Source organism: Panthera onca, chromosome B2 (genome assembly GCF_046562875.1).
Source record: "Panthera onca isolate mPanOnc1 chromosome B2, mPanOnc1 haplotype 2, whole genome shotgun sequence".
In the NCBI taxonomy this organism is placed as follows: Eukaryota; Metazoa; Chordata; class Mammalia; order Carnivora; family Felidae; genus Panthera; species Panthera onca.
The window spans coordinates 4,319,399-4,335,900 of NC_138343.1; the positions used below are offsets into that span (position 1 = coordinate 4,319,399).

Sequence of the window (16,502 nt, forward strand, 5' to 3'; positions counted from 1 at the left end):
AAACATTTCACTAATAAAGAAGATGTAATAATTTCAAATCTGTACGGTCTGAAGAACACAGTCTCAAAACGTATAAAGTAAATCTAATGGTAACAACAGGAGAATACATAATCATAAACACGCATATATGTGTGTGTGTGCCATACCTCACAACAACGGGAGAGTTTTAAACACATCTCTGTAGATGATAAAATGGACACAAAGAGGGTTTATAAAGACACAGATGGTGTCGAGAACACAATCAAAAAAGACGTATATTTAAAACACTGCACCTAACAACGGTAGGATACATTTCTTCAAAGTCCACGTGGAGCCTTTATTTACCAAAAGTGACAATATCCTGAGCTCAACAAATAATACAGAGGATGTTCCTTAACTACTGTGAAATCACAAAGCATATTCTCCAAGTGCTACCACTATTGGGAATTAACATAGGAATTACAGCAAAAAGATAATTAGAAAAATCCCCAAATAATTAGACCTTAAGCAATATATTTCCAAATAACAAATGAGCGCCCCCCCCCAAAAAAAGATTTCCAAATTCTTTTCCAAAAATGGAAATCTTAAAAATATTTTGATTTAAAATTTTTAAAACTATGATATCAACATTTTAGGGATACAATTAAAGCCATGCTTAGAGTAAAACTTATACTCCTAAATACTTATGTTAATAATAATAATAATAATAATAATAAAGCTGGAAACTAATTATCTAAGTATCCCTCTCAAGATATTTGGATTAAAAAAAAGCAAACTAATCCCCATTTCATCCCCAAAAACAGGACAAAAAAGGGTAGGAAAGGGAAGAAATCTATTAAATAGAAAGCAGACATAAAATAAGTGAATTTAACAAATCCCGTTCTTCAAAAAAAACCAATAACATTAATAAGCCCCATCAAGACTGGTTTAAAAAAAAAAAAAGGAGAAAGAGAAGGATCAAACCATCAAACTGAGAAATGGAAAAAAGAAAAAAAATACCAGTAGAGATTCTACAGACATTGCAAATATAACTAAGGGATGTTAAATTTTTTCTGTAGGTCAAAAATGTATCGTTTTAGAAGAAATGGACAAATTTGTCACGAAAAAAACAATTTACCAAAACTTACATAAGGCGAAATACTCTCAATACTCTTTATCGATTCAAAAAAATAAATGCATGATTAAAAACCTCTCCATAGGGGCGCCTGGGTGGCTCAGTCGGTTAAGCGGCCGACTTCGGCTCAGGTCATGATCTCGTGATCCGTGAGTTCCAGCCCCACGTCAGGCTCTGTGCTGACAGCTCAGAGCCTGGAGCCTGCTTCGGATTCTGTGTCTCCCTCTCTCTCTGACCCTCCCCCGTTCATGCTCTGTCTCTGTCTCAAAAATAAATAAACATTAAAAAAAAAAATTTAAAAAAAAATTTAAAAACCTCTCCACAAAGAAAAGCAAAAGTTGCCAAATATAAAAAAAATGTATATTATATAATGCTATATTTATGAAGTTCAAGAAGAAATAAAGCGAACCTATCCTATCATAACAGAAGTCAGAATCAGAGCCATCTTTTCCGGGTGGTAGAGGGCAAAACACCAGGGAAGCTTGTGAAGCACGAGTAACGTTCCACGTCTCATTCTTGGTAGTGGTTCCTGCAGAGTGCTCACTTTGTAAAAACTCATTAAGATGTAAACTTGTGATCTGTGGACTTCTGTGAACGTACGTTAGGCGTCAGTGAAAAAATTTACTTCAAAATTTAGGCATGGAAGGTAAGAAGGGAGGAGAAAACGTAGATGACCACGGGTATGGCAATGTCTCTTTAGATACGACCCCAACGGCACATTCCACGAAAGACCTAACTGACAAGCTAGACTTCGTTAAAATTAAGAAGTTCTGTCCTGCAAAAGGCAATGCCAAGAGAATGAGAAGGCAAGCCACAGAATGGGAGCAAATGTTTGCAAGGACCGTTATCCAAAATACACAGAGCTCTCAAAAGTCAACAATGATAAACAAACCACTTACAAATGCGCCAGAGACCTGAACGGAACCCTCACCAAAGAAGTTACAGAAATGGCAAATAAGCATAGGAAGAGACGCTCCACACGCTAAGTCATCAAGGAAATGCAGAGTAAAGTAACAGTGAGATACCACTACCCAACTATTAGAACGGATTAAAATCCTTAGAGGCTCATCGACTGTCACAACTGTGCCACTCTGACGGGACGCTGATAACTAGGGAAGCTATGCATGTGCAGCCAGCGGGGGGGGGGGGGGGGGGGGGGGGGGGGTGGAGGGGCGCAGGAAGGATATGGGAAATCTCTGTACCTTCCTCTCAATTCTGCTGAGAACCTAAAACTGCTCTAAAAACAAAAAATCTTTTTGAAAAATTAGGTATGGAATCCGGAAAGATACCAGATACTCACTTTTAAATTATGATAAGACTTATCACTGCCCTACCCATGACCAATTCTCTTATATACTTTTGTAAGCAGGTGCTACCCAGCAAAGCATATGCTAGGACAATGGTTTAAAAAGAAAACAACCCAAACCCATATCCCATGTCTTCAAATTAGGCTGAAAAATATGTTAGATCAATGTTAAAACCTACCATTCAGCTTCCAATTTGCGGTGCTCAGGTTGACTTTTGAGTTGTTTTCCTTTGCTGAGAAAATGACCATTTTCTACATTTTCACTAATTTCTTTTGTGTCAGACATGCCTGCTACATCACAGAAAACCACACATGCATGTAACTAGACACAAGGCCGGAATAGAGCAATTATTTTACACCACTGGTGACACCACCCATGTGTTCATTCCTTAATCAACAACTATCTTCCAAAAAGGAAAGAAGAAAAAAAGGAGTAAACAGCCCAGCCATATCTTTCTCTGGAAATTGAACGACCACACCGTAAGTAACGGAAGTAATAAAAAGTGAAGCTCCTGAATTAGAATAAAGGTGAGTAAAAGTCATGCTTGATAATTTACTTAAAAGAAAAAAGCAGGACGAGAAACCTGGGTGGCTCAGTCGGTTAAGCGTCCGACTTTGCCCCGTGTCGGGCTCTGTGCTGACAGCTCGGAGCCTGGAGCCTGCTCTGGATTCTGTGTCTCTGTCTCTCTCTCTCTGCCCCTCCCCAGCTCACACTCTGTCTTTCTCAAGAATAAATAAAACATCAAAAAAAAATTTTTTTTTTAATTTTTTTAATTAAAAAAAAAAGAAAAGAAAGCAGGAAAAAGGTGAATAGGAAAACAAGTGGACTAACGATGCAGAAACAGGACAGTCTGTTTCAAGTAGTTTTTATCAAATTTCAGACTAAGCTACCAGCTTCTTTCTTTCTCGACAAAATATTTTGTTTTAATGTGCTAGGCATCCGTAAGTCATAAATATGTTACATCTCTTCTTTAAAGAAATGCCCTTGCTAACTGCAAACGGAATAAAAGGTATAAATGGGGTCAGTACTGTTCATTTTTGTTTAAATACAAGAATGAAATTGAGTTTTTATTGCAGGAGAACTGACATACATACAACACACAACATCCTATCGGTCCCGGGTATACATCAGAGAGATTCAATACTTTTACCGATCTTTGAGAAAAGGTAACAACAGATTATCACACGAAGGATCCTCTTTCTTCCCGGCAGGCTTCAGAAACAGTCTCGGCAACATGAATAAAATGAGGGTGGCTGGCGGCCAAAATCTCAAGAAAAACAAAAAAATTAACCTGCCTGGTACTTTTCTGAAGCCGCTTATTCAACAGTGCCAGGGAACAAACTGATCATCGAGAAAACATTTCCCCACAAACAAAGGAGAGAAAAGACGTTTCAATTTTTGGCCAGAACTATTCCATCCTCTCCCCAAAATAAAGCAAAACATAGCGTTCAGAGCTGTGAATTAAAACAGAATTTATCTCTAAAAGCTTTTTATTTGGAGACTTCATGAAATGGATTGCCCTTCTTGTGATTTTTTTTTTTTAAGCACGTGTCAAATTTAGAAAGAAAAACGGTCTAATTTTTATGGATTACCCTTCTCGTGACTTTTTTTTAAGTGTGTGTCAGATTTAGAAGGAAAAACGGTCTAATTTTTACTTCTCCTTTCCAAACAAAACTATTTTGGCTTCCCCCGCTTCAAAATATGTATGCCTAATAAAAAAAGTAATTATGAAATGTTCAGTGTTGTCATCTGCCATCTGATGTTATTAACTTACAAAGACAGGAAATTAAATGTGACGCGACACATTTAACCTATTAATCACGCATGAATTTAAAAACCTATGACAAGACCATACAGAATTCTAACACTTGGATATCCTAGAATCCGAAGGGTGCACCTGGTAGACGAAAAGGTTGAAGGAGGTCCTTGTTAAATGAAAACACCAATAGGAACAGTTTAACAAAATCCCCCACGTGGAGTTCTAGCAAAGGATATGGGTAAACAGAAGACCTCGTTCTTGTCTGTCAGAAAGCATGTAGATTTGAACGCTGGAGACCAGAAACACTAAGATAAGTGAATAAGCAAAATACAGGCCAACATTTCCATTTCAAAAATAAGGCGGAGGAAAAGAAAAGTTCAAGAACTAGGAATACAGGAAGAAAAGACCAGTGGGAAAAATGGAGTCAGTGTACTGAACTTTCGAACACCCGAAAATCCAAAGGTGGGCGGTGTTTAAAACCTTGCTTCACCTTGTGTAACCTTAAAAATATCAACTAAATATGGCTGACATCACGAATCTCAAGAAAAGTCCCTTCTGCTGGGTAGGTGTTGCACACAAACCTGATATCTTGAAATATTAGCGTGATTCAGAAAATTTACTGCCATGCTATGGAATAAGCCAATGTTTTCCAAGAAGCACACATAAAATTCTTTCCTTCCGCTTCCCAGGGAAATCACCTGGACAGCCACATCAGAAAATCACCATCACGGGATTAGAGACTGACTGGCCGCTTGCTCGGCTGATATTCTGGAAATCCTAGACCAGAGCCTCGCCGACTAGTATCAGGTATGACTCCACGAGCTTTGTCCAAACCGTGTAAACACAAGATTTCCTCATTTATAAAAAGAGGCTAATAATATTTGTACGATTTTACTCCACGAGGCTATTTTATGAATCAAAGGAGGCAGGGAGGGCAAACATTTATTGAGTGCCCAGTATGTAACAGGCCATCCTTCTCCCTTTGTGTGGATTATCTCACTTAATCCTGAGAACACCTTTAAGTGGTAGGTACTGTTAATATTTTCAAGATGAAGACACTAAAGATATGTGTATCATGACGAGCACTAAGGGACAGAATTCCTGAATCACTATACTGTGCCCCTGAAACTAACAGAACACTGTACGTTAACTATACTAGAATTAAAATTTCAAAAAAATAAAACAAAGATGAGGAACCTGAGACACGGCAGTTAAGTAACTTGTCCAAGGAAACTCGGCTAGGAAGTGGCAAAGCCCAGAAATGAACCCATGTATTTTGATTCCAGAACCCACTGGTACACACTGAGAGATATGCAAGATGGAAAGCACCAAAAAATAGAAGCGGCGATTCTAGAATCTGTATGCGAAAGATCAAACCAGGGCCACCACCAGATGGTCAGAGAGGGGGGAAAAAAAAATCTGGGTACTTCAGGTCAACATTTCCAAAAGAAAAACATTCTGAGACAGGATTCAAGATCATCTTTAAACAAAATAATCCAATTTAGAACAAAGTGAGGGGAGGAAAGGGATAGACATTCCTGACTAGGCGGAGACCATAAAAACGAGGGTTGCTGGGAGGGACAAGCAGGAAGAACAGAACACAGAGTCTGTAACAACTAAGGAAGTCAGGCGTGTGGAATGAGCCAAGAGAGGAGAGCTGCATTCTCCAAAACTACTCAACTTTGATCCAAAAAGTAATGTCAGATCCAAAGGGTTAGTCACGAGGAAATGACCCAGGACACCGTGGCTCAGACGCTGGGTCAGCCCCGGGACTTATCAGGCAAAGTTGATCAAGTTGAGCCGGGGCACAGATTCTTCAGCCTTTTCTACCATGACTCACATAAAGGAACAGATCTGACATCCCAAGGAAGGAACCTCATACAAAAATAAACACACACACATGTAGTAGAAAACTAAAACAGAAGTTTCTCCGGACGAATGCACTCTGATATTTTCTATTCTGTTCTAGTCCTTCCTCTTCTTTTTTTCAAACGCAGGTCACGAGCTATCGGGTTGATTTCATGGCCTGCTAGCGGGTCTTGACCTCCAGTCTGCAAACACACGGGGACAGAAGGTCAAGAGCAAAGCTGGGGAACCGCCCCGACCCTGCATCCACAGTAAGAGCTCGTACACGTGCGTGTGGTCTGCTCACTGCTGTGTGTGTCCTCCACACAGAGAGACAGCACGGGACCCGGCACCCAAAAAGCAATGCACATACACACACACACCCCAGCTTACTGATTCATACCCCACCCTCCTCCGCCACAAGCCCCTTAACAAGAGAAGTCCGTCTGTCCTTCATACATAAGTATGACCCAAGGAGACTGAGCAGTAAATAACAGGAATTTGTAGCATCCACATTCATATCACAAAGCGAGGAGCCGAACTTTCTGAGAGTTTCCAAATGAGTCCCGGAGTGGATGGCCCAGGTACCAAATCAAATTCCATTTGGTGTTAAAATTCCTCAGACTTCTGGGCCGCTAAACTGTCTTTTCTTTGTGTTTCCTTGGTCTCTTGTATACACTACACACTCCAATTATAAATTCCTCCCCCCCCCCCCACACTTTTTATTGTTTTCGAACATAAAATACCATCACTGAACAGCTCAGAAACAAAAAAGCCGGAAATATTTTGCCTGGACGGAAGCTCGTATAAATATTTGACACTTAGTTGGATTCCTGGTGGGATTTCCATCCGTGAGCAGAAAAACTACCCATCATCTTCAGATACTTAGCCTGAATAAAGAGAAAAGTACACGGAATTTGTGTTCAGGAGGCTCCGCCCCCAGAGTGGAGGCAGGAAATAGAGATGCTGGCCGTTGTCCAAGAACACTGGCAAGTACATCAGTGAATGAATCTAGAACGGGCCGAAACAAGGGACGTCTCAGCTTGAGAGAACATTCTCAAGAGTGTCAAAAACTGAGCCTACGTGAGCAGAAACCATGCTGGCGAGTCAGTACGTGCGCACAAAGTTGAGGGGAACATCCTTGGAATGACGTGTGACTTGAGCTCCTGTGAATGAACCGCAGGTAGATGGAAAGACCCAGAAATCAGGGCTCAGAGGTAGGAATGTGGCGGACAGAAGCCCAGAAACATCATCTTTGAGCGTGTGGTCTGGTAGAAAAGAAGTCTCTGCGAACATGGCCACGATTTTTCAAAGCAACTGAAAAACTGCAGAAGAGAATTAAGATGAAATGAAATCAAACGCAATTTAAAGGAAGGGCTAATCGACAGAGGTTGTCCAAGGTCTTCAGAGGACAAGGGGCAGGGACGAGAAGGAAGCAGGTGGAGGAGAAGTGTCCGCGTGTAATTAGGATGTGCCACAATGACTGAGCGCTACCGGAGAAGTTGAAACCGAAGACGGGGGTCCGATGGGTAAAATCGTAGCTGAGGGGTAAGCCGTCCAGGAGGGTTCGCGGCAGCAAAGGAGACCCTGGGCCTCCCTGGCATCCTTCCTCCGAAGCCCGCAGCTCACTGTATGTGGTCTTTTGGGTCCGGCTCCTTTCACCCGACGTAAGGTTTCTGAGGTTCAACCACACGGGAGCAGGAATCAGCCCCTCACCCGTCTCCACCGCTGGGCCGCGTGCCACGGTCCAGACGCCCACGATGTGTCCACCTGCTTGTCCACGGCAGGCACGAGGGCGGCCTCCACCGTTGGGCTCGCGCGGGGAACGTGGCGACAAGCGCTCCCGCGTCTGGGCGTGAACACGGGCTCCGTCTCTCTTCGGTGAGATCCAGGAGGGGAGTTGCCGGGTCATGTGGCCAATCTGTGTTTAGCGGTTTAAGAGACCGTCCGACCAGCGTGCCGAGGGGTGCACCGTTTTACGTTCCCGCCCGTAAAGCGGGTTCTCCCGTTTCCCACGTCCTCTCCAACCCCCACTCTGATCAGAGTCCTTCTACTGGTTATGAAGTGCGGTCTCACTGTGGTTTGAACTGCATTTCCCCGGCACTAAGGGGTGTCCCTTCCCGGCCGACTGCACTGTGGATTCACATCCTTAAGGACCTGCCCCCCGTCAACAACCTCCCCCCACTGACTTCCTCTTATCCCTGGATAAATATGGTTGGGTCCCACCCTCTCAAAAGCCAAACCAAAACAGCCATAACGGTCTATAAACGGTAACCGACACGTAGATTTACATCCACGTTTCCATTTCGTCATAGTCATCATTTTCTAGCATTTCACTAACAGAGACAACATCTGTTTCTTCCTAAAGAAATTCCTATGCCCCAAAGAAACCCCTACTCCAGGGATACGCATCCATTATTTTCAGCTGTGGTTTACTCCATGAGGATGATTTCCATGTGATCTCGTTTTCTAATTCAGCCTCAAACTGCCTTTAGACGGACTACTTTAAATGCTAGGAAGTTACTCTTTATTTTTGGCTTGAATACCACATGAGTGGGTGTCCTTTTCAAGGAAGAACGATGTCTATATCGGGACCACAGGGCAGAATTGAGTGTCTAGATCCGTACTGTCAGCTCCGTTTAATAATTAATCCTCATCAAATATATAACATTACAAGATGAAAGGCTTTCACTCGGCAATGCTGGAAAACATTTGCAGCAGCTAATGAAAACAAAATACTCCCTCTAGAGATAAAGCTAATTCTTTTTAAACCCCACCCACCAATGTTCTCCTGCTGAGACTTCAAATACTTAAGTTTCACATTCTAAACCTGCCAAGTCTTCCCTCTGCCCACACAAACACTTCTAAAGAAGGCCAGTCCTTCATTTTCTTCCTGTCCTCACATTCAAGCCTGGTTAAATATTCAAAGATGTTTGTGGTAGACAGGATAGTAAGATGGTCCTCAAGATTCCTGTCCCCTGCTATGCATGCCCTGTACAATTTCCTCCAGTGTGTAGGGCAGACTAATGATATGACTGGGCCACTGATCAGTTGACTTTGCGTTCATCGGAAGGGAGACTGTCCTGGGTGGGCCTGACCCAAGCAGGTGCTCCATGTACATTTTTTTTTTTGTACATTTTTTTATTTTTGAAAGACAGAGAGAGACAGAGCACGAGTAGGGGAGGGACAGAGCGAAGGAGACACAGAATCGTAAGCAGGCTCCAGGCTCTGAGCCGTCAGCACAGAGCCCGACGCGGGGCTCGAACCCACAAACCGTGAGATCGTGACCTGAGCCGAAGTCGGACGCCCAACCGACTGAGCCACCCAGACGCCCCTCAGATGCTCTATTTAAAAGAAAGGCAGGCATCAAAGACATGTGCTCCCTACTGCCTCGAGCGCAAAGCAAACTGGCATGTTTTAAGAGAAGGCATCGTGTAGCAAGGTTCCGGGTGCTGGGAGCGGTCCCCAATGAGAGCTAGCAAAAAAACAGTGACCTCTGTCCTCCCAACCCAAGAACGTTAATTCTGCCAACAACCAGTAAGCTTGGGCCCGTAAGGTCACGATCACAGCCGCACCTGACCACTTGATCTCAGCCTGTGACGCTGAGTGGACAGCCCAGCACACCTCTGCCCAGACTACGAACCCAAGGAAACTGTCGGGTAATACATCCGTGTCATTTTAAGCTGCCATGTTGCTGGCAATTTGTTATGTAGCCACAAAAAACTAACACAACAGTTTAAAAACAATAGCCTCCTTTCTCTCTGTGTCCCTTCAAAAGAAGTTAATCAGATAGTGGATTTTAGCACCAGTATCTTCATCAAAGGGTAGAGAAAATCTAGAAGCCGAACAAAGCCATCAGTAGAATCTGTTCCGTAATTACAGCTGGGCTTGACCGCGTTCTTACGGTGTGGCTATTCAAACTCCCTAATTCTCTTACAATTGTGGCATCAGTGATCACAGGGATGCTACAGTACCTCGGTCTTCCAGCGGGTTGCCAGCAAGGTTAACTGTGTGCAGTCCTGAGTTGGGATTATGGGCTAAAGCGCTGGCCAGTTTTTGTGCAAAATCTCTGCAAGGAAACAAAACAGTTAGCTTACATAACACAAAATGTAAACGTGCTCAAATAAAACACTTAAAAGCTAGAAAAGTTAGAGTGAAATCTAAGAAAAGGAAATCCTTCTTTGCAATATTAACCCATAGACCATCTATGTGTTAACACCCGATCTATGTTACACAGGTCTATATTCCTCAATAGCGTATCTGTAAAGCCACGGCCAAAATCTGGTTCATTCTGATTAGCCACAACCTCCTTCGAGAGCAAAAAGAAAAGAGGTAACTGCCCCCTTTAAAGACACATTCCACGATGCTATGAATAGGACTACTCAGAGTCCCTTCATAACTGAAAAAAAAAATCCTGAATTGGACCTACATTCCACGAAAGTTGCAACAGGCTGTTCACTAGACCTTAATTCTCATTTCATGTAATGCTCACAATGCAAAACTGATTGCCCTGATTATTGAGTTGAAAGGCTACAGTTGCTAACACTATGTTGTAACAAAAATCAAAATCACTATTTTAGGTACGTTGTACTCAAAGTAACATACTAAGTGCCGTGAATATGAAACCTTCAGCCCTCCTCACTGAGGAGCAGTGGAGTCTTTGTTCTAGCTGATTCGAACTTCACATAAGCAGGCGTACTGACTAGTGAACCCCCACCTACTACTGAACAAGGCAAGTACGAATTTGGAAAGAGAGAGAAATGGCTAAAACATATCAAAGCAAAGCCATAAAATTATATTAAATGTGTTACATAAAATTATACCACGAGTGATACTCATAAAAGCTGACACGTAGCATCCATAACAGGAAAGATACTTTTCTAAGGACTTTACATGTATTAATTCATTTATCGTCACAACCATAATTCTGTAAGGTAGACGCTATTGTTTTCTCCGTCTTAAAGATGAAGAAACTGAGGCAGAGAAGTGAGGCAATTCGCCCAAGGCCACGAGGCACCTGGCTCAGGGTCCCTCCTCTCACCCACCACACCGGGCTCCCTCCAGCGACACAACAATAAAAGAGGTTATAAAACCCTTGACCTTCGTGATGATGGGGAACACAGGGATGCGTTTGTTTGTTTGTTTGTTTGTTTGTTTGTTTTTAGAAGGGAAAGCACTACACTGTATATGTGAGCGGCCCAACCTTTTTTTAAAATCCAAGTATTAATTTTAAGGAAACAGCAGAAAGATCTTAAGCAATGTACTCACATATTCTGGAAGATACTCACGTTCTAAGTCCAGCGTTTTCCAACACCAATTCTTCCAGCCGATTGGACCTACTCACCACCCTCAGTATCTGTTCACAGACATCAGTGGACTGAAACAGAAAGCATTCTTTGACCACGTCACGAAATCTAAGGGCAACCTCACTTTGCTGTGACACACCCACACAGATGCCAAGTTCTAATTAAATGAGCCATTTATTCGTGCGCCCGTTCACGCAACAAAACCTGACTGACCGTCTATTCCCACGCACCGTCACGTTCGAGGTCCAGGGGATTCAATGATATAAAGGACAAAAAGTTGCCGCCTTTCAGAGTGTACCATCCGGCAGGGCAATCAGACAAGAACACAGACAATTACGACAGACTAATTAAAAGGCCACTTGAGGGGCCCCTGGGTGGCTCAGTCGGTTGAGCGTCCCGACTTCGTCTCCGGCCACGATCTCCGGTTTGTGAGTTCGAGCCCCACGTCGGGCTCTGTGCTGACAGCTCGCTGGGAGCCTGGAGTCTGCTTCGGATTCTGTGTCTCCCTCTCTCTCTGCTCCCCCCCCCCACCCCATGCCTGCTCGCTCTCTCTCTCTCTCTCTCGCAAAAAAAATAAATAAATGAACATTTAAAAATTTTTTTAAATAAAATAAAAGGTCATTTTAGTTGTGCTGGGGCCACTCAGAGGCGCATCCCAATTTTGGGACAACCAAAAGTAATTCCCAAAGAAAGTGATCTCCAGAAAGGATAACAAAAGACTATGTGGTGGCCATGATGGTAACAATATGATGTTCCCTTTACTGAGCTCTTGTCTTGTGCCAGGCCCTGAGCTAACCCTTTATGTGTGTGTCATTATAAAACTGTTAAGTCTCGTTATTCCCTTTTTACAGATAAGAAAGTTAAGGTTTAAAGGCATCATGTCCTTTAAAAGGGTGGCCGAATGAGCACTTGATAAACGTTTACTATTACGATGTTCCCACTAGCATTCTCTAAAATAAAGGGGGACACAACCCAATGAGAGTTTAGTAAATACTCCCTCGTGTAAATAAACATTAGATTTTTTAAAATTATGTAGTTGTGTTATGTATTTCTGTCAAAATATTTTAAGCGCTCAGATATAATATTAAATGAAATGCGGAATTATTATGAAATGTCTAATAAAGATCACAACCACTGAAACGGCTAATGTAAGCAGCACAGGGCTTGAAGGTGTCATGAAAAAATGAAAAGTTGTGTCCTGGCTGCAGAATTGTACCACATTTTTTTTCTTTTAAATTTTCACATGCTAATGTTTTTATATTTGTTTACGTTTAAGGCAGCTCCTGACTTTAAAATTATTTATACATTAAAAAGTCATTTTAAAATCTCCTTACAAGTTAGGGTCTATTTAAATCCCTTATGATGAAAGGAAGGAAGGAAGGAAGGAAGGAAGGAAGGAAGGAAGGAAGGAAGGAAGAAAAAGAAAAAGAGAAAAAGGAAGGGAGGGAGGGGGAGAGAGAGAAAGAGAGAGGGAGGGAGGGACTGAGGAAAGGAGTGGGAGGGAGGAAGGAAAGGAGGCAGTTCTATGTGCTGTGGCATACTATAATCAAAGCAGTTTCTTTACCTCAAATATCACACAAATTTACAATTCTTTGATTTATCAGATCATATATATCCAAATGGATTAAGCATCACTAGAACAGTCTGAAATATAACAAAACTCACTAGTGAGCACCCTTTAGAAAACCCCACTTGGAAACACGCAAGTCCCACAGCATCTGAGGCATTTATAATTCTTATGTGGTGTTTGAATCCATTGTGTCTACAATGTTACTTTCACATGGTCCCCGAGTTACTGATGTGTCCCACAGATTGACAAAGGAAGAGGAAAATTAATTCCCATTGACCGAATGCCTGCAATGTACATTATGCTGACGGTGGTGATTTTCAAAACGGTGGCCCCCCCCGATCAGTGTAATTCTGTATCTTACAATATACAACCAGGTGAACAGATCTTACTTTGTGTTGGCATGATAAAAAGTGATTGCTTCGACAATGTTTTTGCAGGAATTATCCTAATTTCCAAAAACAATCTATGGTACCATTACCTTTCCAGGGCGACCTCACGAAGCATCCAGAAAAGCAATTTCCCAAAGCAGAGCTTTCATTTACCCATTGGGTATAATGACTGTAATAAAAATTTATTACAGAAAATGTACAAAAAGTATGCCCAACTTTTCTTTAGAATGCCAGTAGGGGAGAGGCATAACAAGTCATTTACGTCTACGTTAATTTTGTTACTTTTTACTAAGTGCCAAGAACGTGAAAAGAATTGTTTTCTATACTAAGACTATATGGGATGAAGTTTTTAAAGCGATACGCACATACACCCAAACCTAGATGGCAAGTAACATGTGACCATGCTGCAGTGCTCCCCAGACGTCAACTGTCTGTTCAACCCTATGTTCACCGGTTTAGGGAGACAAAATTCTTAACAAATTAAGACAATGCCTCTCCAAGAGCTTGCGTTTAGTTAAAACTCGAAAGTATACAGTAAGGGGCGCCTGGGTGGCTCAGTCAGTTAAGCGTCTGACTCTTGATTTCAGCCTAGGTCATGATCTCACAGTGGTGGGATCGAGCCCCACGTGGGGCTCCATGCTGAGCACAGAGCCTGCTGAAGATTCTCTCTTTCTCTCCCTCTCTCTCTTTCAAAAAAAAAAAAAAAGGTATATAATAAAAACTAGGGGAATTGCTGTCGGGAACAATGGAACTAATGAGACATAAAAGGCATATGGAATTTTTATATCTAAAAGGAACTACGTACAACTGGCCCAACCACGCCATCTTTAAAAGATTTTAAAAGACCCCATGATGCTCGCCGACTTGCCTAAATTACAAAATTGGGCCTTGAGCAAGACCGCCAATCTACTGCGGTTTTAATCAGTGGAGAATGAGACAGAAACTTGGTCCTAATCGCAAATTTGGCGTATTAAAAAAAAAAAAAAATCCCTCCATCCTCCTGTTTAACTTAGGGAGAGGGATTACTACTAGAGTCATAAGATGAGCAGAAAGCGAATGTGACGTGTTTCTCTTGTGGTGCCCTGGCATAAGGGGCTTTTAGTGACCCAGGAGCAATCTTAACAACCCGGAGAATGTATACAACTTGAGAGAAAGTCACTCTTTTTTCCCAAGCATTTCCCGTTTTAAAAAGCCCAGGGGTTGGGGCGCCTGGATGTCTCAGTCGGTTGAGCGTCCGGCTCAGGTCATGATCTCGTAGTTCATGAGTTCGAGCCCCACGTTGGGCTCTGTGCTGACAGCTCAGAGCCTGGAGCCTGCTTTGGATTCTGTGTCTCCCTCTCTCTCTGCCCCTCCTCCACTCATGCTCTGTCTCTCTCTCAAAAATAAAAAAAATAAAAAAATTAAAAAGAAATAAAATAAAAAGTCCAGAGGCGCTTGGGTGGTTCAGTGGGGCAAGCGTCCAGCTTCGGCTCAGGTCACGATCTTACGGTTCGTGAGGTCGAGCCCCACATCGGGCTCTGTGCTGGCGGTGTGGAGCCTGCTTGGTATTCTAGCTCTCTCCTCTCTCTCTGCCCCTTCTCCACTCACGCTTTCTCTCTTTCTCACAAAATAAATAAATAAACTTAAAAAAAAAAAAAGTCCAAAGAAAGTGGAATACTGTCGTCTCCTCCAATAAGCCACATATTAGAAAATGTTCTGAGACTGCATATCGCAAGACCCATCATAGGGGCAAGTGTCCGTTCTTTTTAACTTCGGGTGAAAAATCATGAAGAATTGCCATTCCTTTTGAAGATGGAAGGCTGATATCCCCAAGACCACTTTTCGTTTTAAAATACCGAATGTTAAAAATATACACATGTGTGTTTTTGCGCTTCAATCTTCATTAACGGAAAAGCCGTAAAGGGCAGCCCTCGCCTCCCTTCGCCATCCTTCCTTTCACCCCAGCACACCGGGGAGAAATCGTGACAGAAGGGCAGCACCACTGGCCGGGACACATCCCTGTAACAGCGGGCTGGGACGATTTCCCAAAGTGGGTCTGCATCACCTCCTCAGAGCTCTCCTGTGCCCCATTCACCAACTTACAGGAATGTTTTCATGAGCCAGGTGAACTGACTTGGTAGAGAAGCATTGCTCTCACTGATCCCACAATCCCTGAACTAATCCGCTTCTCATTTCCCGATCGGCTCCCCTCACCGGTCTGTCACCGCCGCTGGCTCGGTCCTACAAATGGTCCCCATCCCAGCAAGCAGCAAGCAAGGAGAGGCTTCTGTCCCCCAGATCTGCCCTCCATCACGGCCTCTGGTCTGTTTCCCTGGGAGTTCAGCTGCCCCCCGCCCCCACCATCGCTAGCTCCATCACCACTGACCTCAGAATCTCCCCCTATTTAGCTGATACAGTTTCCAGAATTCACAGCCCCACACTCGTTCATTTCTCAGCCTCTTCGCTAGTCTGTGACAGCAGTAACAACAGTTAACAGTTTAAAAATGCCTGCAACAGGTCAGGTACTGTGTTCACATTTCTGTCCACGTTATTTACTCCTCTGAATAATCTGCAAATTAGCTACACATGTATGGCTACGCCCATTCATTCGTGGTCCAACCTAATTTGACATCTGTTCATTAAATCAATTTTTATGGAATAGCTATTAGGAGCCATATACTCTGATAAGCTCTGGATAGAGACGAATGAGACACGAGGTCCAAATAACTCTCAATAATAGGTACGCAGGAAGCTGAGGCCCTGGAACGTCCAGTGACTTAGCTAAGGTCACATGGCCTTGTCATGAGTCAGAATCTGAGACCCAGGTTTGTTTCCCAGCCCACACTCTTTCTATACCACGCCAGCTCTCCATGGACCCCAAATGAGTTCAGCCCAAGCTCGTGCTAATAATGCCTTTCAGCCCCTCACTCCCCAGGAAATTCAGAGAACAAGCAGCCTGTCCACCAGCAGATCTCAACCCTCCACTTTCTACAGATCCACGTCTCAATCAAAATCCTACCTCTTCACTATGAAAATCTTAAGCCCCCAGTTTCCACGCTCCCTGAAGGCCAGAGGCTTGAAGGTAAGAGTCACCGATAAAACAACCTGTACATGACTTCCTGTCCTAAAATGAAGTAGCAGAAAGCTAACCGGTGGATAAGCCTCTGTCCATGCGGCTGCTTTGAACGTGCAGACAATCCCCAACAGGGCGTCTTTTTCCACTGGTAAAAGAGACCAAAAATGTGGCTCCCACA

General features: G+C 43.0%; 1 protein-coding gene across 8 annotated transcripts in view; it reads right to left on the minus strand.

The window, feature by feature from the left end:
• CARMIL1 (capping protein regulator and myosin 1 linker 1) overlaps positions 1-16,502 on the minus strand; it is a 311,551-nt gene that overhangs the window by 139,723 nt on the left and 155,326 nt on the right. For all 8 annotated transcript variants that reach the window (XM_078446565.2, XM_078446566.2, XM_078446564.2 and 5 more), the window contains 2 exons: positions 11,293-11,381; positions 9,979-10,073 (listed from right to left, as the gene is read on the minus strand). In XM_078446565.2, the coding sequence (XP_078302691.1) occupies positions 9,979-10,073; positions 11,293-11,381 (184 nt within the window). The remainder of the gene's footprint in view (positions 1-9,978; positions 10,074-11,292; positions 11,382-16,502) is intronic.